At 42.6% G+C, this 25,889-nt stretch overlaps 1 protein-coding gene across 1 annotated transcript; it reads right to left on the bottom strand.

Annotated features, from left to right (window-relative positions):
• Positions 1-9,294: 9,294 nt before the first annotated feature.
• Positions 9,295-24,058, bottom strand: prdm1a (PR domain containing 1a, with ZNF domain). Its single transcript, XM_054621532.1, has 7 exons — positions 23,876-24,058; positions 20,615-20,935; positions 18,111-18,230; positions 16,565-16,817; positions 12,265-13,334; positions 11,769-11,897; positions 9,295-11,662 (listed from the first exon to the last, which is right to left on the bottom strand). The coding sequence occupies exons 1-7, from the start codon at positions 23,900-23,902 to the stop codon at positions 11,084-11,086; spliced, it is 2,499 nt and encodes an 832-aa protein (XP_054477507.1). The 5' UTR covers positions 23,903-24,058; the 3' UTR covers positions 9,295-11,083.
• Between the last annotated feature and the right edge of the window lie 1,831 nt (positions 24,059-25,889).

Genomic DNA, 25,889 nt, shown 5'->3' with positions numbered 1-25,889 from the left:
TAAAAGAACATTTTAATGCCACATGAAGGCTGTTAATTTAACCCATTATTGAGACGACATTGTTTCCTGGGATGACGTAATGTCACAGAACTAATGAGAAACTAATGAGAAAACATGGATGGAGAGCTGAACGCAGTGAAAACATGCTGTGAGGTTTGATGCATGCTGCAGCAAAGAAACCAAATGTGACCAAACCAAACAAAAGCCAGAGGACGAGTGGCGAGAGAGAGAGGCCAAACAATAATCAAGCTATGAAATATCCACAGTAGCACAATATGTAGCATGTTCTAGTATATGGATTAATGCCACAGAAATAGACAATTTAATTCCACTGTTTATGAATGTTTTACAAGAAACTCTTAGTAGCAGTAAACAAGTTAAGCATAATCGTTTTCCAAACCCCCCCCCCAACATGTGTTCCAGTAAGCATATTAAACACTCATTCCTCTGTGACCGGGTCAACATGGTGCACAACATGTGGACAGTCTGCAGGAAGAGACACCAGCTGCTGCTGTGGTTTGAAGATGAAGAGAAGAAGAACGAGGCTCCACGTGTGTGTGTGTGTGTGTGTGTGTGTGTGTGTGTGTGTGTGTGTGTGTGTGTGTGTGTGTGTGTGTGTGTGTGTGTGTGTGTGTGTGTGTGTGTGTGTGTGTGTGTGAGGATGCAGAGCGACGGAGGCGTTCTGCTGAGTCACCTCAGTGGTCCTCAACACATGTGAGTGAATGTGTGTGTGACAGAGACAGGTTAAGAGGGCCACGCCGTTCCTCAACCCCTCCTGCATCATACAAGCAAGTTTCATGAGAATCCGGCCGCTAGTTTTACCATAATAAACCGATATTATTACCTCCTAATAAGGAAGTATGTGCATGTTGGTGTGAAGAAAACATACAGGTCATTTTAACTTTGCAGTATCTGTTGCAGAATAAACTAACAACCAAAATGTATCTGCTTCCATCCATATTGGTTTCATTCCTCTCAGATCTTTGCTGGATATTCATAATAAACTAATCATAATTCAACCTTTGCTTGAAGTGCAACCCTCATTTACATTAAGTCAATTACAAAAACAAAGAAATAAAATAATAAAATGTAAAAAAAATATATAATTTAGCAATTAGGTAAAATATTTGACAGGTTATAATAAAACACAACAACGTATATTCACACAACGGTTCTTATGATGTCTTCAAAAAGTCACAATTATTGAGATGACATTGTTTCCTGATATGACATAATGTCACAGAGCTCAATTAATAAAACATGGAGGAAATTAAAGGACTTAATTTTATAAAAGTCCAATTTGCTCGTTACATACATCCAGTCTTTTCAAAATAAACTTCCGTCCATCTTCACAGGAAACAACTACGTTAGGTTTAGGCAACAAAACCACTTTGTTGTAAAATATTGTGTGATTAAGCAGCATTCACACGTCCTCGTTCAAGATCACGTAGATAACATACAAATAAAGACTTTTGTTGGATATCTATTGCTACGAATAGTGGATGAGACCAGCCTGCAAACAAAGAGGTTGTAAGAACGATTTTAAAAAAATGCCCATAAGGTATAAGTGATTTGATTTCAATGAGGTGCATTAAAATAAAAAAGCTGTAAAATAAAATAACACCCTGTCATATATAAAATACACAGAAATCTAAAGGTTGAATCCGTTAATGATGATCAATATCAGCAATTTGGATTGAAATCAAGACTGAGAGTGTCAGAAATTATGAGAGAGAAAATCTAAACAGTGAGAATATTAAGTATTATTATGATTATACATGTATATATATTTATATCTCATCCGGGCTGAGATTCTCCTTCAGAGCGAGGGACTGTCCGGTAGTTTCCTTTTTCTTGTTTGCATTGTCATTTGTTGAACCGAGATGACACAAACGCAGGAGGGTTTGTGTGGATGGAAGTGTTCCATATTTCATCTATGTGTGTGTGTGTGTGTGTGTGTGTGTGTGTGTGTGTGTGTGTGTGTGTGTGTGTGTGTGTGTGTGTGTGTGTGTGTGTGTGTGTGTGTGTGGGCGAGCGTTTCTTTGTAATATCCATGCACAGTGTGTATGGTGAAAGATGGTGGTGGGTGGGGGGGATGTTGAGTTAATAGCTCACAGTTTTTTATGAGCCACATGTTACAGAGCAGTTTATGAGCTATCATACACTTCCTGTCTTATACTGTAGGAGATGACCCTATCCATCTTTACACACACACGTTAGATTGAAGGTTGAAGGAGTGTTTTTTCCAAGAACAAAGCTTTAAAAAACATAAACCACAGTATTACAATACACCAACATGTATTCAGGTTTATAATCATTATTGATATTGACCTCAGCTCAGATTAGATGTCGGCCATGATGTGACCGATCACCATTATTGTTGTTTTTTTAAACTAAGGTCATTATAATATTCACTTACATTATCGTAATGGTGGGCTGCCGGCTCTATCCCAGGTCTCTTGTTAGAAGTGCGTCGCTAGAAACAAATATCTAGAATAGCATCGCTAAAAGCACATTGCTAGAAGCTTAACACTAGAAACGGGTTGAATGAAACGTGTAGCTAGAAACGTGTAGCTAGAATAGCATCACTAGAATAGCATCACTAGAATAGCATCACTAGAATAGCATCGCTAAAAGCACATTGCTAGAAGCAGGTCGAATGAAATGTGTAGCTAGAAACACATCGCTATAAACGCATTGCTATAAACTTGTAGCTAACAACGTGTAGCTAGAAACGTATCGCTAGAAACGTGTAGCTAGAAACACATCACTAGAAACACAACGCTAGAAACGTAACACTAGAAACGCATCGCTACAAACGCGTCATTAGAAACGCAATGCTAGAAAAGTATCGCTAGAAAAGCATTGCCCAAAAAAAACATTTCATAGTTTTTTCCAGCAACATTTAGACCCATATAGAAGCTAAAATATTCAGGCACAGAGTCGTTTTTCTCGTCACCGTCACACTTGGTAAAGTTGGGTTCTTACAGCACATTCTTATCACTAATTGGGCCTTTTGAGGTCATTATGGAAACTCAAAAATATAATGTAACCAATAGAGATGAATTTAATGAATCTAAATAAAAATGCTTCATCATAATTCCTAAACATAACCCTCTTATCTACTAGCTTTTGGTTAAAATGCAATATCTCGTAATGTTCCTCCTGTGAATTGAGGAATATCTGAGATGAACCCCTGGAGGTCAAACTTGCACATTAAAAGTCAATGAGATGAGCCTCAATGGCGACATTGAATTGCACTGACTATAGTAAGCTGATGCTGAATCAACCAGCTTTTTTAATGCCATCCAAATGACATGTCCAACATGATCATTGTCTTCTGTGAGGACCAAGAGGAAATAATACGCTGAGGAAGCAAAGCTCATATTGGGGACGGGCTTTATGGGAAATGTGGTCTTAATTTGGGGGAACATTTGGCTCCCAGTTGACTCCAACATGATCTCATTTGTTTTTAATTTTTTTGAGGAGGTCCTGCTGTCAATTTAACGATGATATGTTGATGATTGATAGTACAACTTCCACATTTTTACACTTAAAAAACAGTCCGAGTCAAACTCTTGACTTCCTTTGTGAGTAATGGGAGTGAAAAGTGAGTTTTTCTGGAAAATGGTGGGGAGGGCAGAAGGAAATGACGAATCTGAGTCACCGATCCTGACCAGTGAGCCTCTGACCGACGTGATGATGGGCTGCAGCTCGTTTACAGTAAAACAGCAGCAGGGGGACGCCGCTCGGTTTCCGAAAAAAGCCATCTTCAGTGGCGTCACCCTGGAACATAGCTTGGAGGAGATGGAGCGTTTGTGTGTGTGTGTTTGTTTGTGTGCGTGTGTTTGTGTGGGTGTTGAAGGGTTTGTTTAGTTTGTGGTTTCGTTATGATGAGAAACTTATCGCAACATTTCAGGGGAAACTGGCGCTTGATGTCCCGAGAGACAAATGACAAATCAGTAAACAGAGACATGAAAGGAGACAAATGTTTAATGTGTGACTGTATTGAGTGTGTGTGACTGTATTGGGTGTGTGTGTGTGTGTGTGTGTGTGTGTGTGTGTGTGTGTGTGTGTGTGTGTGTGTGTGTGTGTGTGTGTGTGTGTGTGTGGGTGTGTGGGTGTTGGTGTCTGTATGTGTTTTATTTGCAACTGTACAGTACGTGCATGTATGTTTCCTGGTTTCTGTGAATGTTTTTTTCATTTTTCAATAAGTCAAGTGTGTTTGATGTGCAAGTGAGAATGTGTGTGTGGGCGTGTGTGTGTGTGTGTGTGTGTGTGTGTGTGTGTGTGTGTGTGTGTGTGTGTGTGAGTGTGTGTGAGTGTGTGTGTGTGTGAGTGTGAGGATCATCTTTGAAACGATGCCAGCGGTGTTTAGAGTCGACACTCTGCTGCAGCCTCGCTGTCTGAAGCGAAAGTGTTGGACCGACCATCATCATCATCATTAAGTAGAATGTTTTTAGAAAAGATATCCCTTCTGCTGCACATATTACTGTATCGATGGACAATCATCCGCTTCAGGATCTGGATTTAGACACATTTATGGGGCACATGTGCATTATTGTTTTTTATTTAATGCCGGCAATAGTACTCTTGATTTAAAAAAATGATGCAACTGAAAAACCCAGCCCAGTGTTGTCTTCTCTTATCCAATGACAGTAGCTAGCAGCAAGAGTTACGAAAGCTGCTAAATCTAGAGAGAAAGTCACAAAGACGTCAACACTGACAGACACTTTAAGCCTTCCTCCAAAGTCAGAATTGTAGACGTTATCAACCAACATTACTGTCAAGCTAGCAGCTTGAGAAACGTATCCTGATACTACGGTTTGTATAATATCTTAGGAAAAAGTTCCTCCTCACTTTTCGTGCGTTTTCCTACGAAAGTTCAGCAACACGCGTCAATTTCACACAGTTATTTTTAATCAACTTCCATCTTCACAGTAAACAGCTTGGTTAGGTTAAGGGCAACAAAACTACTGTGTTATATCTAGAAAAAGATTGTGTGGTTTGGGTTTAAATAACTACGGAAGTGGTGTTACTTGAGTACGGAAGTCACGTGACAGATATTTCAACGTTGACTTCTCGTTTCACATGAGGCATAAACAACGGTCTCCAAGGCGAGGGACACTTTTCATAGGAAAACGTACAAAAATGAGGAGAATCTTTTCGTAAGATATCATACAAACAGATGTATGAGGAATAAGTTGAATTGGACGCACATTGTGAATCCAACAAGACGAGAAAGATGCATCACGATGAAATGTGGGAGAGTGCACTCTGAAACTCAAAATCAGAGAGAGAGAGAGAGGCAAGTCCTCCTCCAGGATTGACATTTTTGACTCAATTCAAGTGTGTTAACGTGAGCAGAGAGAAGATTAAGAGAAAGAAGTCATCTGTGTTTTTATATTAAAAAATACGAATTTTAAACATACAGAAATCCCTCATAAAGATGTTTATATGTGTCGTTTTTATGCCGATAATTCTGGAATTAGAGAGTCAATATAAATGCTGCCACTGATAAAATACGCAGGAAATCACTGCAAAATGATGATTAGATCTGCTGAAAGGTCACCAGTATGGACTTCCTTTAACTTTAGATCGGGGGCGTCCTGTTTCTTCAAAACTGTTGGTAACTAGCCGAACAAGTTCGTGTGATAGGGAGGATTTTCGTTAGATAGCTTCTCTGTGGAAATCAGAAACCAGTTTATAAAAACAAAAATTACCTCATGGTCTGATGTTTCGATACAAGCGCCTGGGCCCGTGGGATATCCCCCCCCCTCCTCACCTGGTGGGCGTTGTCCTCCCCCGGTCAGAAAAGTGCTGTGAACCCCCAGCGTCACGGTGCTGAGGTAGTGGAACTCGGGTGATTCGAGAAGTTTCCCTGATAGTAATAATAAGACAGAGCAAACAGGAAAGAGAGAGACGCAGTGTGCAAAAGTGAAAGATGCTGAGTCAAAGGGTGGGGGCGCAGCGAGAGCTTTCTGCCGGGTGACGGCGTGCTGCTCTCTCATACAGCGACTCTTTACGTGGGATTCCTTAATAACACGGTGGTGGAATGTGTGTTTTCATCACTTCCTTTCTGCCAAATGTCGTTTTGTACAGTCAGAAGAAATACTGTTTCGGATCGACCGAATACGAGTTTGTCATAAATCTGTGACACATCTGGCTTTAAACAACTGAACATCAGTGATACATGATAAGTTAATGCAGAAACAATTGCAAACAAAAGGTTATATTCTGAGGTGATTACAGTCATTTTAAAGCAACACATTTCCAAATTGACCTTTTGTTTTCATGTTTGAATTGATTTTATATATTTAATTCATGCAACTAACATATCTAATATAACAAATATATGATGGATATTTATTTCATGTCCTCTATTGCTGCTGTGTGTATTCAACCCTGGGTAGCTGTATAAATAAGTTACATTTAAATTATCTTACTTTAAGGAACATAGAAACTGTAATTATATTCATTTTTATTCCGATCACATCTAAAATTTGCCATCAATCATTACTGATTGAGACCCTTTGTCTTTTAGTAGAACCCACTGTGCTGATACATATCTCACTTGGGAAACAGATGCATGTTAGCTTAGCTTGCTAACATTAGCATTGATCCAAGGGCGCCAAATACCGACGCTTCAGCAGTGGTCTGAGCGACACTCCAAATAAATAAAACAAACACAGGACTTTTACTCAGGCAACCGGCATTCGTGTCCAGCGTGAAAAATAGATTGGTTTTTTTTTTTTTATCACAACGTTATGTCACAAGATATTTCAGACGTAGCTTACGACCTCAATTATTTTTCAAAGATGACTTTTTTGGGCCTTTAACCTTTATAATATCAGAACAGAGAGAGAGAGGGGTGTCATGCAGCACACTCTACCAGGTGAGGTACTTCGGGCCTTATTTTTAAGCCAAACCATGTTTTTCCTGACCCTAACTGAGGGTTCTCGTTGCCTAAACCTTTGTTTAGTTGTAGAAAAAAAAACCTTGTTGCTTTGTAGAAAAGAGGGCATTTAGGTTACTGATGGGGTAAAAGAAAGTTCCCAAAAAATGTCTGTTGCAAAAGACGTGAACGTGACTTAAATCTATTAGTTTCAGGTCTATGTGCTTTTATTTTGAAAATACCAAATCCTTTTCTCATCTCTCTCTCACTCATTTTAGTGTTTATTTCCTTTTTTTTGTCCCTCTCTCTTTCTCTTACAACTGGCTATATTCACCTTTACTCATTTGATGTTTGACCTTCCTCAACGTTTATGAGTCAACACTCACGGTTGGGTGTCGGTCGAGATACGAGCCACTTTCTCCTGAGATTCTACGGTTGACGACTAACGACTTTGGGCTCTGAAATGAGACATGTGTGTCCGTTTGTCTCCCGCGTGCAGGATAAAAGACAGACCCCAGTTACTGCAGCCCCATAGGGCACTGGGAGCAGCGTTCCCATTTCCTGCTCCCGTCTTTAAGCTTGGCTTTGCACGGAAACGGACATAAAAATTCACGACGAGCTCGGTTTACTGCGGAGGTACAAGTTGGGGAATAAATGTGTTTTGGAAGTTGAAAACATGGCTCTGAATCTCTGCTGGTGACTCTTTTCTTTTCTTTTTTTCTGAGCTGGTTTGTCTGCAGTTTGTGTCATATTCTAGCTCTTTCTTTTAGTTTGCTGTCCTTTCTGTGCAACAGGAGTGTGAGCCTGAACAGAGCCTTAAGAAGAGTCTAATCAGGCTAATTAAGTGAAAACACCTATGCAGGTTAAGGGCCTTTCTTGTCCTAAATACTTTTTCTAAAACATTACAGTTTTACACACTTATCTTTTCAAAATTTCAAGCAGCTATTTTAGATGGCAGCTAAAATATTTGCTCTTCAAGATTTAATTTAGTCCAATCTTGACTATTGTAACTCTTCAAATGTTGAAGCTGTCAGCGCCTAGAAGCCACGAGACTAACGATTTAGCAAACCAAAGCAAGAGGGTAACGTATGCGAAACAACTTTTTTTTATTTTCAGACATGTTATGAAATGACTTAGAGATGGGACTAAATTCTATAATAAGCCAATTTCCGAAAGCCTCAGCAAACACGTCATAAATCATGAGCTATCGGAACATTTCCACCTACAAGGTTGTGAATACCACAAGAGTGGGTCGTTTATATGGACTCCTCTCGTGAACACACTTTTTATCTGCCCTCGCAAGACATCCCTTATCTATTTTATGTCAATTTCTTTTGTCATTTATTACTAAGCACTTTGTGCTACAAACCTAACTGACGTATGTGTAAGCAGGACTTTACATTTTAGTAAAGTCCTGCGGTGGTGTAGGAATAATCAGAAAAATTAGTTCTCAAATTGGAAAATTCACCTCAAGTCGGAACAACAACTCGTAAAGTCTGAAAGAAATTTGGTACGTATTTTGGTGGACGACCTGCCGAGTTGATGTTATTTTTTGAAGAAACATTGCTGTGATATTGTATAACCATTAGTTGCTGCCACAGAGTGACCTGGACCAGCAACACACTCTCACGGCAATTCGACTCTGTGAATATTTCACACAATCTATTGGTTTCGTGTGGAGGGACACAAATTTACCGTTTCTTTTTGTGTCGCTCTGTCACTTATTTTGGTGTTGACATTACGTTACAAAATGAAAGTTATATATTTAGGCTACACTTGGTTAGGTTTATGAAAATTGTCACAAAATCACAACACGGTGAAATATTTAATACTACGTCACTTAGTCTGACCGTTTCATGGTCTCATGAATGCATTTGATTTGTGTGTCCAACACGAATAAAAGTATCCTAATTGACTTTCCATTGGCATTAGTTTTGTCCTGAGAGACATGAAAAATTCATGTCCATGTACAAGTAACCAACAGATTGCATTTCATGACTATTTCACAAGTTTATATACACTTGTTTTCATTTGACACATTGAAAAAAAGTTATATTTGGAGTAAAAATATATATTTGAAGAGTCAAGTCATACAGATGTTCTTGTTTGCACTATACTCTATGCTGCTGTAAATCCTGTAAATGTCCCTGCTGCGGGACTAATAAAGGATTATCTTATTTTAATAGTTAAATATATATTAGTTATATCACTACATAAATATTTATATAAAGATTAGAATAATATGCCAGAATGTCTGTACACTTTGATTTCAATTATCTGAGATGATCGTTAAACCAAAACACACATAAAAACACACACAGAGCCACAGAGTTTAGATTAGAGCAGTGAACATTTATATCATAATTTACACATCTTTTTTTTTTTTTTTTTTACATTTTTGCACATAAATAACTATGTAAACCAGAATGTAAACAGAGACAGTCCTTTAGGGGGATTCTCCTCTGGAGTTAAAGCTCTGATCGGAGAAAGAGACGCTTTGGTCGAACATTAGTTAGAGAGAAAGAAAGACGATGAAACCGAGGAGAGAGCTACAGATTCAGGCTGCTGATGTGACAACTGCTACAAGGAAAAGATCACAGCTGCTTTAGTTACATTAAGTTGAGTCTTAATGCCATGATGACCGGTTTCAATGATATTGTACACAGTGTAAATGGTGCAAGCATTGGTACTGAAGTTATAAAGTAGGAGGAGGATTGGGTGGGGGGGGGGGGCCAGTGCATAAAAAGAAGGCCGAGGTGCTTTGGTGTATGCCAGTTCAACAAGATGGCGGACGGGTGGGGTTGAAGAAGGGGCCATTGCTTCTCAACCGAAAAATATCAACAAATATCAACAAAACATAAAAAAAAAAAGACCACAGCGAAAGAGTGAACACTTCATCATATACACACGCAATACATCTTCCCTTCTTCAGCATTTTGATTCCTCAAGTCCTTCCCTTATCGTTTTCATTTTCCTTTCTTTCTTTCTTTGTTTTTTGTTTTTTTTTGGTGTGTGAATTAAAGCCGAGTGAACTTTGGTTACTAGCGTCAAGTGTGAATCCCTAAATGGGAGGATGTTCACCTCCCCGTTGGGCGTTGACAGTGTTGTAGAAAAATAAAAACGAGTGGGGGGGGGGGGCTAGCCAGACTCCCGAGTCCAGTATATGTGCTACATGTTTGAGCGGGATGTGCCGCTCATTTTGGACCACATGAGGAGCTGCACTCCAGTTCAGTTTTGGTTTCTTCTTCTTTTTCTTCTTCTTCAAGTAGCAAAATCGCAAATAAATAAAAAAAGCTCCCACCTTTAGCTGTCCCTTTAAACACACAAACATACAAACAAACGCACTCATATCGTCACATGCACACTGAGGTAACCGTTGTGAAAAATATACACAGAAAAAAAAAAAATGCCCTTTTTTGTTTCAAATTAAATTAAGTTAGGCATCAGAGAAAAAGGACACAGCCATACGTTAGGGAAGCTGTCAAGCACGGTTGAAATAAAGCTCTTCTTGCTAAATAAAAAAAAAGTATGTGCCGCACTTTGGCAAGTTTTTCAACCCTTTTTTTTTTTTTTTTTAACCTGCTATGTTTGGTTTCTTAATTTAAATAGAAAAAAAAACCCTGAAGAGTGGACACCCCTGGTTCTATAGGTCAGAGGTCGCAGGACGGACGGATACAGGCGTAGAGAGAGTGACTATCTACAGAGAAATGGCCACAGAGAAAAAAACTAAATAACATTGACAGAAAAATACATTGATTTCACCCCGTCAGTGTAACCATCCCTTCCACTTATTGCTTTTGAAGACAACAAATAAAAAGTGTAATAAATTAAGGAGGTTATATAACAACTAATTGATCAAAAAAATCAAAAAAAATCAAAGACATTTGAAAAATAGCGACCAAATAATACAACAACAATAATGATAATAGCATTATATTAATTACATCAAAGGTCTGGGTAGATGATTGTCTCTAAGGATAATAAACCGCTAAGTAGTCATGGGACAGTGTCTCTTGAGCCCTGAGTACGCGAGTCCCTGATAGGTTGAAAAACCTGGTGTGATCGTGACGTCACTCCTGATGACAACCAGGTAGAGAATTATGTATTTACAGCCGTTGCTCCTGGCAACCAAGTCCGCCTCGAGTCGTGTCAGTCTTGACTCTTTGTCTCTCGGGTTCAAAAGGTCACTTATGCGTGATCCTCCGACTCCTGCTTGACGGTGACGTTGGCGGGAAGCGACATGATGGTGCCGCTTCGCCGCATCTTGATGACCGACGTCTCATTCGGGGACTCGTACGCGCCGTAACCCACCGACAGAAGGTCAGTGGCGCCGCCCTTGTGGTGGGGGTGGAAGTGGTGGGACTTGAGGTCGGGCTCCCTCCACAGCATCCCCAGGACCTGCTTCTCCAACACGGCCTCCACCTCCGCCCCTCCCTGCAGCTGCTCCAGCTGCTCGGCGTGCTCGCTGACGTCGAAGCGCTCGATCTCCTCGTTGGCGCGCTGCACCTCCTCCGTGGCGGCCTGGCCGGTGGCGGTCGGGCAGTAGCCCTTCAGGTGGAGCCGCAGGCTGCACAGGTGGATGTAGTGGCGGTGGCAGTGGGGGCATTTGTGCGGGCGCTCGCGGGAGTGCAGCCGCTTGTGCAGCTTGAGGTGGACGAACTGGGTGAACTTGGCGGGGCAGAGCTTGCAGTGGTAGGGTTTCTCCCCCGAGTGGAGGCGCAGGTGAGTCTTCAGGTTGCTGGTGCTGCTGAAGCGCTTGTGACAAACCTGGAGGAGACAAGAAGGAAATGTTGTCAGCATCTTGAAGCAACCCAGCAATTAAAACAACTCATCTGTTTTAGGGGAAAATCCTCCCGTCAGCATTGTTTCTTACCTGGCATTCGTGCGGCTTCTCCCCGGTGTGGACCAGGAAGTGTTTCTGCAGGTGAGCCAGCTGGGTGAAGCCTTTGTTACAGGTCTGACATTTGAAGGGTCTCTCTCCACTGTGGACTCGAAGATGAACCTGCATGACAGAGAAGAATATCTGCTTAGGAACATTCAGATATTGATGAATATTAAAGAAACAAAAGTAAAAGCAAATAAATATTATCTTGACGGGAACACATGACGGGAGAGTTAATTAGTTTGTTTTGTCTGTGTAATGTCTGTTTTTGTGGCACTCCTTTTTTCTCTTCTAAGTGCTGTAAAACCTGCTCTGTGGCCTAATTATTATGTGACATCCTCACATTACAGAGGATTTGGCTTTGAACCTCCTGTCTGCGTCACTGATTTACGACCTAATTATAATTCCATCAAGTGAATTAGACAAGTTGGCTTGATGTTAAAAGCCAAACGCTGAAAGACCGGGGTGCCGGGGTTCAGATCCTCACCTTCAGGTTCGACAGCTGTCCGAAGGTCTTGCTGCACACGTTGCACTCGTACTTGATCTTGCCGTTCTGTTTCTTCAGCGGGTACGGCAGCGCCTTGTAGCCCGCCGAGCCCGGGCCTCGCTTCACCTTGCTCAGGTTGATGGCCTCATCGTCGGAGCAATGGTCGCTGCCGTTTCCCAGCAGGGCGGAGGTAGGCTTGGTGGGCAAACGCTCGTTGGGAGGCGCTGTACCCGCTGTCGGTGAGCCGCTGGAGGGGGCGTGGGTGGGTCTGTGTGGGTGGTGGTGCCCCTGGTAAAGGTGGTGAGGCGCCGCTTTGTCCTTCAGAGAGGTGGCCGCCTGGAAGGCACTGGTGGGCCGGGGGAGGAGGAAATCCCTGTGCGCAGAGATGGAGGCCGGGTGGACGTGGTCGGGCATCAGGAAGCGCCTCCCGGATGAGTCGGAGGGCAGGAGGGGCACGTGAGGAGGAATGAGGCTGCTGTAGAAGGGGTACATCCTGGGGAAGATTCCTGATACCGCGGGACCGCCAGGGAGAGGGTAGTGATGGGGGAGGAGGTAGCGAGAGTAAGGGGCGCCTGGAGGGTAGAAGGATGAGGAGAGCGGGGTAGGGGGCGGGGAGTAACCGGGGTAGGAGGGGTAGAAGGAAGCCGGACCCGAGGGGCTCCCCTGAGGGCTGCTGTCCGGGCTGCTCCTCGCCGACGGGCTGGGCGTGGCCGAGGACTGGTTGCCAGGGGAACGGGTGGCGGGGTAACCGAGCTGGCCAGGTTTGTGAACAAGGAAGTCCTCAGGGGTGTGATGCTGTGGCCTGAGACTCGGGTAGAGGGGGCGGGGGTAGAGCGGGCGCTCGGGGCTGTCGGCGCAGTGCGGGCGGGTGGGGAGCGGCCGGCTGGGCTCCATTTTTACCGGCAATGAAGAGGAGGTGGTGCCGCGAAGGATGGAGAGGACGCTGTGTTCCCTCTTGGGCGGGTTGGGGGTGGGGGTCATGGCGACGGTGGAGGGAGAGGGGCTGCAGGCCTCCATCGAACGCTCATCACTGCTCACCTGCTGCTGCTTCACCTCCAGGAGAGACTGTTCTGTAGAGACAGAAAGAGAGGGAGGAGGTCAGAGGGAGTTCAACACATCCTTGTCTTTTTCCGACATGCTATACTATGACTTTTTTCGTCAATCTCCATTTTTCGGCCATATAAACTAGTAGCCATGACTTCTATTTCACCACACAAACACTCAGATCCCTTTTAAAACTGAGCCCGTCTGCAGAGATAATCCTCCGCATGTCACACAAGTTTTTCTTTCTGGAAGATGTGTGTGTGTCAGAGGGTTAAGGAGCACCATAAGTAACTCAGAGGGCCAATTAAGGTGACAGAGTTGACGAACGAGCACGAGGTACAAGGGCGGAGGGGGTGCGAAAGACAGGAAGTGAGGCGTGACAGCTGCCTTTAGGTGTTTTGTGTGTGTGTGTGTGTGTGTGTGTGTGTGTGTGTGTGTGTGTGTGTGTGTGTGTGTGTGTGTGTGTGACTATAAAATCAAGATAAAATCAAACATGGTGGCAGACAGACCGAGCTGATGGAAGGTTTCCTGCTAAAGATATCCTTTGCTTGGCCTCCACACACACACACACACACACACACACACACACACACACACACACACACACACACACACACACACACACACACACACACACACACACACACACACACACACACACACACACACACACACACACACACACCATGTGACAAGTTACACAGAGGCGGCTGCAGACAAAGGCCTCTGTCTGATTTGTTGACTCACACACACAAACACTTTTGATCAAGCTCTTTACTCTCCTGATTTTTCTCTCCATGCGCTTTTGTTTCCGGGTCAGAGGTCAGATTAGAGAGCTTCCTCCTCAGTCACTCACACCTACTGTCTCCTCCTCATGATGAAAGAGTGGATTAGGAGGAGAACACACACACATACACACACACACACTCTAAAAGCACATCTCGCCTGCTAAATGGCCTCTTAAAACGCTGCCGTCTATTATCTGTAAGCTCGTTTACTGCCCAGTCAACTTTTTTACCAAGAGGTCACCCAGAGGGGAGTGTGTGTGTGTGTGTGTGTGTGTGTGTGTGTGTGTGTTAGTGTGTGTAACCCCCCCCGTTCACTCAGTCTGTGACCCTTGCATCGGTAGTATGGCGGCAGAGTGTAAACATTGAGGTTATCAGTGAGCCTCCTCTTCCTCCTCCTCCTCCTCCTCCCTCCTTTTTTTCTAGAAAACTAACATGGGCGGCCATCTTGGAGATATCAATCTGTCAACACGGACCTTCTGCCAGGAAGTTCAAGTAGTCAACAGAGGGGGTGGGGGAGCTCTACCTCCATCACGCCCTCCTCCACCTTCCCTCCGCTCTTTTCAAGTAGCAGATATACATCGAGGCAAATGGCACACACACACACACACACACACACACACACACACACACACACACACACACACACACACACACACACACACACACACACACACACACACACACACACACACACACACACACACACACACACACGTGTTTGAGAGTGAAAAGAGTGGGTGTGAATGTGTTGGCATATCATCCTTATGACAAGAAGAGAGAGTGTCTTTGAACACAACACACACACATGGCTGACAGGTGCCTTCAAGTGCCAAAGCTTAAAGAATGCTAACGACAGAACAAAAAGAGTGAGAGAGGAGAAAGTGAGGGAGTGAGACACCTTCAGTCATTTTGCTCATACACACACACACACATACGCACACGCATAGAGAGAGACAGTCGTCTGGTTTTGCTATGACTGAACTGGAAAGAGCAAAAACCAGAGACAAAAACACGTTGTCGCACTCCTCTGGAATAAAATACAGGATGTCGCTGGGTTTAATTTATTTTAAAAAAAAACAGAAAACAGCATCGATATGATGACACAAAACAACAAAAATATGCGGAAAACGACCAAAAGGCTCATTTAAATCAATTTAAAATGACCGGATTTTATTATTTCTTTGGCCACAGCGTGAATACTAGGATTCATATTAGTAGCTTTCTACCTTTTGTCCTTGTAGTTTCAGTTTACCGTTACTTAGTCAGAAAGCTTGTGGTTTTCTTGGTTTTACTCAGTCCGTGACATGAGAATATTTCTGACTCCGTTTGTAGAACCTCCTGTCCCATCCAGTACTCATTTTAGGAACGTACGCTCTTACTAAGAACTTAAAGCTCTGCAGAACCGCAGCGAAAAGAGAGTGCAGGTGAGTGTTTTTTCTCTGCTGCAGGTAAACGTCAGTGTCGGGTCAACAGAAGCCCGTGGGGCCCAAATGACAGAGGCAGCTAATTAAAGACAACACATATACTGTATACAGAAGAGAGGGGAGATCGGGGGAGAGCGAGGGTACCTCCTGCCTCTCTCTCCCCCCGGGTCATGCGCATAACAGCGTAACACTGCCATTAGCTCCACAGTCACACCTGGAATACCCTGAGATCCCGCTCTCCCACTCACACTCTCTCTCTCTCTCTCTCTCTTTGTTTCACTCTCGAGCTCGCTCTCTCTCTTTGATCTTCTCGAACTGAAGTTGTCTGCTGCGTCATGAAAGGGTTTTGGGTTGATATCAGAGGGTTAACTCATGCTATCGAAACAGAAACAGAAGAAGAGTTCTCTGCGAGGACGTAGACATCTGACGTTTACGGTCTCTGCTCCTTTTATTGAGGTTGTGTGTGTGAGTGTGAGCTTTCATGTTAAAAGCGGGTGTTTAAGTGTGTAAGACTGTGGCATTAGGGGCCATACCCCCCCCACCCCCCGCCTGTGTAATTACACTGTCACCGACACACACACACACAAATACAGCGATGGCACTGACAGAGATGAAAGGTTGTTGGTCTTGTACTCTGGTGTGTGTGTGTGTGTGTGTGTGTGTGTGTGTGTGTGTGTGTGTGTGTGTGTGTGTGTGTGTGTGTGTGAGATAATGACAGGCTAACGTTCAGAGAGGAAGGAGACACTCGCAAACACCGTGAGGCTTTAAGAGCGGCGACAGGACGACCTCAACACACACACACACACACACACACACACACACACACACACACACACACACACACACACACACACACACACACACACACACACACACACACACACACACATACACACACACACAGATTTATTTTATAACAGCAGCTCTGAATCAGGCATTTAATAAAACAAAACAAAAAAAAGAAACTGCTTGTTGTTTCACAATAAAAGTCTCCTTATTGATCTTTTTTTTTTTTTTATATAAAAAGTTTATAAAAAAACTTACTTAGTTTCTGCATCATCAGCTCTCCGGAGGGCGGGTAGTGGAGACGTCGGGCGAAGTCGTGGCAGTACCAGACGAGCAGCTCGGCGCCGGCGGGTACGGGCTTCACCGTGTAGAAGTAGATCTCCATGCCGTTCTGGCACGCCGCGATGTTCTGCTCGGCCGCAGAGTGGGCCGGGTTCACGTAGCGCATCCAGTTGGAGCGAGTCTCATCCAGACCGTCGACGAAGTGGTGGAACTCCTGGCCCTTGTAGATCTGGAGGAAGAAGAAGAAATATAGATGTTTTAGTTTACATTTTTTATGATTTATTTTGATTAAATGTCACAATTTATTGTGGTTCATTTTTATTTTTGCTCTCAATTCTGTTGAGGATTAAAGTCTTTCTTCTTTTTCTGATTATTCTGATGAAGTAAAAGTATTTTTTTTATCAGTTATATATAAATCACTCTACTTTCATTAATTTCCGTCTCATGACGCTTCGCCGACGAAACTGCCTTTCAACTAGCTATTACCAACTAAGAAAGAAAGTACAAATAACTCAGTGACTAAATCTGTACATAACTGATTAAGTAGCTGAGAAAGTAAATATGTAAACAAGGAGTAAAACTCAAAAATAAGAACTAATTTAATGTTCAAGAAAACGGACAAAAACTGAAATGACTAAATACCAACAAAAAATGACCAAAAGAAATGCTATTAAATTAAAAAGTATTAGCTAACAAACCGTCTTAATTATTATTCCTCCCTGTCTCCTTCCCTCCGTCCTTTCCTTCCTCACCATCTCCCTCTCTTCATCCTCGTCTCCCTCAGACGATACCAGACAGAGTGTCTCAGGGGAGGAGATCCTCTTTTATATTGAAAAAGAAAAGGAAGGACCAACTCATCTTCTCTCTCTCCTCCCCCTCTCTCTTTCACTTCCCTCTCTAGTCTCAGTTTGTGTGTCTTTTGTGTGTGTGTGTGTGTGTGAGAAAGTGTGATATGAGCATGAATGGAACACCTTTCTGATTTAGTGTCTGCCTGTGGTTTGGAGCATAGTGACTCTTTCTTTTCATGTCACACACACACACACACACACACACACATATATATACACACATACAGTGTGTGTGTGTAGGCGGTGGTCAGGTAGGTGGTTTGTGAGCGCGTGTGTACTCTCACTGTCAGTTACCGGTAGTGATGCAGTTTATTCTATTGAAGGGTGTGTGTGTGTGTGTGTGTGTGTGTGTGTGTGTGTGTGTGTGTGTGTGTGTGTGTGTGTGTGTGTGTGTGTGTGTGTGGACTTACAGGAACCACACAGTGACATGTTTTTGTATGAAGGTGACATCATATCCGCGTTTCTCTGTCTCATGAATACACACAGAAAAACAGCAAGCCCAGTTTCCTGTTCCACTGACTGACTTTAGACGTGTGTGACGTCACAGGAAGGGGTCCCTCCGGCTTCTGAGGAAGTGTGTGCGTGTGTCTCTTTGTGTTTGTGTGTGTGTGTGTGTGTGTGTGTGTGTGTGTGTGTGTGTGTGTGTGTGTGTGTGTGTGTGTGTGTGAACTCACCCGCCAGAAGTACTTGCGATTGGCGTCCTTGGGAACGCTGTCGGCCGTGTAGATCTCGCCCACCAGGGGGCCGAAGCGGGTTCCTTTGGGGATGTACTCCCTGCTGCACACGCCGACCACCTGCAGCAAAAACACGCACACACAGACGGGTTACACACAAGATCCAAGAGCCCTTTGAAGTGTGTCGTGTGTGTGTGAGACGCCTGAAGATGGCGTGCAAAAATTCTGCACATCAACTCGCTTTTAATAACTTAAAACGGGAGATTGAAACTGGATTTTTTTGCTCTTTAGTGATAACATGCATTTGTTTTGGACCACGAGACTTGCCGTAGTTAGGGAGTGTGTGTGTGTGTGTGTTTTCACGCCGTTGTGCACGTCCATCAGTCTTATGTGTCATTAAGTCTAATTAAGTCTCATTGTATGTACAAACACACGGCCAAGCAGCTGTCAGCACAGAGAGATGATTAATGAACCAACCTCACACCTTGGTTAATTCGCATTGTGTGTGTGTGTGTGTGTGTGTGTGGTTTTAGAAAAAACTCTAAAATCTCTTTTCAATTCACTCGACGCACCTCTACTCGCCACATCAAACCAAAAACCTGCTGCCACTTCAGAAACATCCAGATAAAAGAACAAAAAAAGACTTTTGTTTCTCTTTTTTGTTTCTTGTCTGATTCAATCAAAGAACAAAAACAGAATGATGGAGGAGGAGGAGAAAAGAGAGGGATTATGTGGCGACTAGACATCGGGTTCAAACACACACACACATACACACACACACATTTTCTTCATGCATAACTCACGCAAATAGACGTCTCTCCCAAACCCTATCGTGAAATGGGAAATCCCCTCTTCCTCTGTTCCACAACACAAGAGTGTGAGATTTTTTTTTTTTACTTATTAACAGACTTTTACAATGCTCTCTCTCTCTCTCTCTTTCTTTGACCCAATCTTCTTTTATCAGAGTGACAAAACTCCCGTCCTCCAGATAAATATTAGCTGATCAGCTTCTCTCTCTGGTTCTTGCCTCAGTTTCCCCCGTTGATAAGCCCGCTGATGAGAAAATCTATGCGATCACGCCGCTTTGAGTTTACAGACAAACTCAGAAAGTGTCAAAAAAATGCCCAAAGTCACGACTTTTTCATTTTTCTCCCCGGATTCTCACGCTTATGATCATTTATTTGTTTTCAGAATGTGTGTTGTGATATTCATATTTAAAGCTCCCATATTGTAGAAAGTGACATTTCCATGTTTTTTTTGTGTGTAAGTATTAAATCTGTGCCTTTAAACGAGGGGATCTTAAAGAGACAGGCGCTTAAAATGGAGCGTTTCAGACCGACGCTAAATACAGGTATATTCAGACCGACAGTGTGTGAGAAAAAAAAAAGAGTTTTTGAGAATTAAATCATGTTAACATGTTCTGGTAGACCCCCCAAATACAAGAATTAACATGAAAATTAGCATGATATGTCTCCTTTAATAGTTAGCGCTGATGGAAAATGCTAATTTGGAACTAATGTCTCCAGTTTTAGAAGCTTAACACCCTCTGCTTTTTCACACCACCAGAGTCATTTCATTGTGGTTCTGTGCAATACCTCACTGTTATCTAACCTCAGTCACAACCTTTGACGCTTTGACTTTTTCACCTCAAGCTAGATCAATAACTAAAACTTTATCCGGCCAGGTTTGTTAAAAAAAAAGTCACAAGGTTTGCTGTTTGGTTAGTGGAGAAAGATTTACAGAGGAGAAGCATCGCGTAAATCAGATTTTTCTTCACCTTGCGGTTATTTATTATCACCATTAACAGCTGATGTTTCTGGCTTCCAAAAGTTGTCAATTCTTTTCTAAACTTTCAGGGTTTTGTAGACAACCTGAACAAGAAGTTCACATTATAACCTCACTAAATGTCACTTAGTGGCTTAAAAAAACAGCAAACAGAAGTGGTTCGATGTGATGTGTTTGTTGAGATGTTGAGCTGCGCCCCCTGTCAGCAGACACTGGTACTGCAGCTACTTTAAGGCCATGACATGAAGTCTATGAGATGGGAAACACACACACACACACACACACAGACACACACACAGACAGACACACACACACACACACACACAGACACACACACACACACACACACACACACACAGACAGACACACACACACACACACACTTGGGATAAATCCGTCATCAGTCTGAATGAGTTTGCATGTATGGATACGAGCCGATGAAGTCCCAGTGTTCACACATCTACATTTACAATCTGCATCTGTGTGTGTTTGTGTGCAAAAACTCTTGCTTCAGGCGTTTCACACACCCACTCAAACACACACAGATTCATCTCTCTAATGTGTACGTGGAGTTTTATGGCGAGACACGACCCCTTCTCCATTACATGACCGGGATCTGACTCACGAGCTCCGTGCAGATGGCTTCCTCTGCTCTGAGTGTGTGCGAAAAAAGTATTGTGTCTGCAGAGAAAGTTTTTGTGTGTCTGTGTGATTCTGACCTCCTTGCTGTCGGCCGGGTGTTTGAAGACCAGGTTTCTGGGTAGTGAGGCCTCGGCTCTGGTTGTCGTCACGGCGTCAGGCCCCGCCTCCCACGCTGTGTCTTTGACCATGTATGTGCACTTTTCCTCGAACTCCGCCTCCGTCCACCGGGTCATATCCGCCTCCTCCATCTCCACATCCATGTCCGTGTTCGCCGCTGTCGTCTCAGCTCTGGTGCTGGTGGTGGCGGCGGAGGCCATCTTGGCTCCGTGGTGCGTGTCGTCCTGCTCCATGGCGTGCGCCCCCTCACTGGTCAACATGGCCGAGCTATGAGAGGTCGCCTGGTGGGAAGAAAAGAAGATATTTTTAAGTATTTAGCTCATTTATTTCAGCATTTTCACCAATTTAACCGTGCAAAAAAAGACTGTTAAATAAGGAATGAAAGAAAGCAAAATACAAGGATGGAGGAAAGGAAAGGAGGGAGTGTTGAGGAAAGAAGGAAAATAACAACAAGCGGATATACGGAGAGAGAAAGAAGGAAGAAAGGAAGGAAGAAACCATGAGAGGCAAAGAAATAAAAATAAATAAGGTAAAGATGAAAAGAGAAAGGGGAATAAAGAAAGGAAAAGGGAGAAAAAGATAAAAGCAGTGATAAAGAACTAAGTGGAAAAAGAGGAAAGAAAAAGAAAAGGATTAGGACAAAAGGTAATATGAAGAGGAAGAGAAAGAAGAGAGGACGATGTGGGGTGACTCAGTGAGGAGGAGGAGGGGGGGTCTGACTAATGCTGCTGTCACACACACACACACACACACACACACACACACACACACACACACACACACACACACACACACACACACACACACACACACACACACACACACACACACACACACACACATACTTGGAAACAGACGGGAAGCAGTTTGTCTTGTCAACTATTTACAGAAACCTAATTTGGGAAACAATCAGGGAATAAAAACCTGCATTCATTCATGATAAGTAATAATCTCTTTAACACAATGATGATAATATTTAGATAATTTGCCCCCCAAATTTAAAACACAGCGTTTTTACTATTTATGCTATTCATTTGTTTGATCATTATCGTCAGAGGCAATAAAATATATTATTATGTTTATGTTTCCCATCTCGGTAAAATGAATTTAAGTGACTTTTCAATCGTCTTTTCTTTTATTTCTCGCTATAAAAACCACAAAGTATAATTAAAAATGAGTCAGGCTGAGATTGGAGACCTTGATCTGATGGAGGATCTCCACTCGGGTCTCATATAAAGTGTATTTAGAGATTTTCTAGCTATTGGCTATTAGAATAATAGAATAAAACAAATCCTGAGGCTTTCTAACATCAACAATGAATGTCAAGTGGTGAATATTTTACATTAAATCCACATTTTTCTGTAAATAAAAAACACTTATAGCCTTAAAGTGAGTTTTTCTACAGACAATGAAAGCAAATTAACTTTCTCACATTCTCTTTGCTGTGTTTTGGACTTTTTTTTTTTCTACAGAAAGTGTAACTCAGATGTCAGTTTCTCTGTGTGAGAGAAGATTAGGAATCTTAAATCCTTCCTCCTGCTCCTCCTCCTCCTCCTCTACTCCCGTCTCTTCCTGGGGTTGAAGACAGAGGAAGGAAACGCTGTCTGTGTCTGAATGAAGCTAAAATTGGAAGCAGAGTGGCACTGCAGCGGAACCGGCAAATCATCCCAACTCTCCCAGCGTGTGTGTGTGTGTTGGTAATGGACCGGGGTGGTGGTGGTGGTGGTGGTGGTGGGGGGGCGACAAGGAAGGGAGCGCCAAAACTTTTCCATTTGGGGGGCCACAGCAGCGCAAACAAAACTTCAAACACGATCCCACCCAAGACACACACAGAAAAACATGCTGCTCATCCCACGCAGGCCAGCGGAAAAGCAGCAGATCAACAGAGACCACACTGTGAATTCTTCTGCAGCCGCAAGAAAGAAAATTATTTCACATCCAAGTGGCTCCAGTCACATCTAACCACTCTCCAAAGAAATAAAATAAAAACAGCAGCAAGAAATGACACAAAGAGAAGAACTCACTGATGAAGAGTGATTTAAGATATAAAAACAGATTTCTAGGAACCACACGCTGAATTCAAAGAGTCATCTTCATCATCTCTTCAAATTAAAAGTGATTTTGATGATTTATTCAAATCTTGCAAAGCACGCAACTGACTTTCTTGTTCTAAACTTGCAAGAAAATGCTCTTAATTATGAATTATGAAGAAAAGAAAGCTGCTTCTTTGCATCAAACGTCCTTTACTTTAACAGTAAAACTCATCAAACTGGATAAAATCATTCAAATTAATTCAAATCCCACTAAACCTCCATTATTTGAATTGTAAAAATAATCATTTCCAGCAATAAAATGCACTTTCTCACAGTTAACGGCTGCATCTTTCCCCCACAACTCAACACTTTTTGCTCCATATGCCATTTAAATGAAGCACATTTTAAAAAAAATTGATGTTTCTGAATATTTCATGTCTCAGCTGAACTCTTTGCATAACAGCTGCAACATCGAAAACTAATAGTGAAACTAAAAACAGAGAAAACAATTCACCTCTCGCACATTCTGACCAACTGAAAAACACCAAAAGCTGAGTCTGCACATCAGTCAGAGGAATCTCAAATGAAGGAGCAATTTAAAGTCAAGTCAACATGAAACTGTGTGAGCTGTTTAAGCAACTATCAGGGGTAAAAAAAACACAAAAAAAAACAGCAATGAGAAATCACACTCCAGGAGGAGTAAATGTCAAATTGAAGACACAAAAACACAGCTAATGTCCACCTGAGTCCAGCTGTCTTCATTAAAAACAAAATGTAAACTCCTTAAAGTGTGCAACGACAATTAAAATCCAAAACTGAGGAGCTTTCACCTCACACAAAGAAAAACACCTCCAAGCAGCAGTTCAACAATCTGATTTAAATCCAAATAAAGTGCAAAGCAGCAGCATTGGAATAAGACACAACAATCTGGAGTCAGAAATAAAAAACCCTATAAATAAGCACCAAAAACACCAAAATCAGATTTAAAACAACCTTAAAAAGTAGATAAATGACTTCACAGAACCAGGTTGTAAATCCTACTCACTGGTTTTCTGTTCTCATAATCCAGAAAGTTTAACACAAAATTACATAAAAAACAAAATATATGTTTTTTTTGGATAATAAAATGCTCCAGGTGTTTCTCCTCCTCTGTGACAGGTGGACAGGTGAGAGGTGCTCCGGACTCACCGTGTAGCTCTGGTCCCATCCACACATAGGGACGACCGGTCAGATCTCTGAGCAGAGAGAGAGAGAGAGAGTCGGACAGGTGCCGTCCGTCCAATCCGATACTCCACACAAGTGTGTGTGTGTGTGTGTGTGTGTGTGTGTGTGTTAAAGTGTGTGTGTGATCCACTGGGTGTCCTGTGTTTGAATGCGTCTCAATGCCAGAAGTCCTCCTGACTAAGCTGGAGAGAGAGACCCACCTCCGGGTCTGGAAGCTCCGCCCAAAGATCCTCCTTAGGGCAACCCCCCCCATCATGGCTCCTCCTCCCTCCTCCTCCTCCTCCTCCTCCTCCTCCTCCTCCTCCTCCTCCTCCACCACACAACACCACCCCCCTCACTGTCCCACACACACACACACACACTTTTCTTTACTGAGAAGAAGCAGCTTTTCACCTGAGACACACACACACACACACACACACACACACACACACACACACACACACATGCAAACTTTTTCTGCATCAAAATAAAGTTTTCTTTCAATGATGATGATGCTGTGTGTGTGTGTGTGTGTGTGTGTGTGTGTGTGTGTGTGTGTGTGTGTGTGTGTGTGTGGGAAATGTCTGTTAGCAGCTTCAAAAGGGTAAACAATATGTGTGTGTGTGTGTGTGTGTGTGTGTGTGTGTGTGTGTGTGTGTGTGTGTGTGTGTGTGTGTGTGTTGCATTGAGTCACTGTCACAGGATGTCCCTCTCTTCCCCAGGAAAACACACACACACACACACACACACACACACACACACACACACACACACACACACACACACACACACACACACACACACACACACACACACACACACACACACACACACTGCCTCTAGGGGGCAGGACTGGTCTGCCCTTGTTCCCTTAACTTAAAACTTTTCTCTCTCTCTTTCTACTTATTGTTTATGTCTCTCACTCTCTCTTTTAATTCAATCCAACGAGGCTTTATTGGCATCTGAAAAAAAATAATAAAAAATGTATATTCTATAAGTAAGATCACCTAGAAGTGTGAGCCGAACTGTGCAACATTGTAATTAAATGTATAAATATTTAATAAACTTAATTTAATAAAAAATTAAACTATATACAATTTAGTTAAAAATAGAAAAATGTAGACGTTGCAGTTTACTCTCCCTCTGTGTCCCGCTCTCTTTTAAAAAAGTGACTTAATTGCAAGTTTCTAATTTAAATGTAAATTCTCTTTATTGACCAACAACATGTGGATACACGTGTTTGTGAGGAGAAAGGAAAAAGGAACAAAGAGATAAATGTGATCACAATCATAAGAATCTTTCTCTCTTCACTTCCCAAAAAGTTCTGATCACAATACATAACATTTCTTGCTTCAACTATCTGTCAAAGTGGCGTTTAGTCATTGAGAAGATGCTGTTGGGTTAAAGTTGTGTCTGTATTCTCCCATGACAGGACTCTTAGTTAAATAATTGGCTGTTCTAGTTCAGGCTGACTCAGTGACAGATTGTTTCCCAAATTTCACTGACGATTCTGCAGAACTGAAAAACGTCAAAGAGGAAAATGTGTGGTGAATAAGAACAAGAGAAGAACATTAATCACAGATCTGTTGCTCTCCTGCAGGAGCATCAAGTTTCCTCAACGTAAATCATGAAGGGGAGAAAATTGTCCAAAAAACAAGAGCTGCTCACGGATCAATTCAACAATTTGATAATTTGTTAGAAAGATAATTGTGCTCCTTATTGTTAAATATCAGACAGTTTTGCTCTTTATCACTTTGCATGGATGAAGATCTCTGATTTACCCAACAAGCATAAGGAAACATCTTTATCCATTGATCTGATATGAGAATATGAGATATGAGTGACTCTTTTTTGATGTTATAATAAAACAAATGTTCTTTTTCAGGTATAAATCCAACACAGCTCTCCCTCTCCCTGTCATAACAAAAGCTCTCTCGCTCACTAACTCTGGAAATTCCCATCTAATTGTCCCCCGACTCCCTCAATTTGCCTCCTA

Source organism: Anoplopoma fimbria, chromosome 20, assembly GCF_027596085.1.
Source record: "Anoplopoma fimbria isolate UVic2021 breed Golden Eagle Sablefish chromosome 20, Afim_UVic_2022, whole genome shotgun sequence".
NCBI lineage: Eukaryota > Metazoa > Chordata > Actinopteri > Perciformes > Anoplopomatidae > Anoplopoma > Anoplopoma fimbria.
This window is presented reverse-complemented; position numbering and strand designations above follow the sequence as displayed.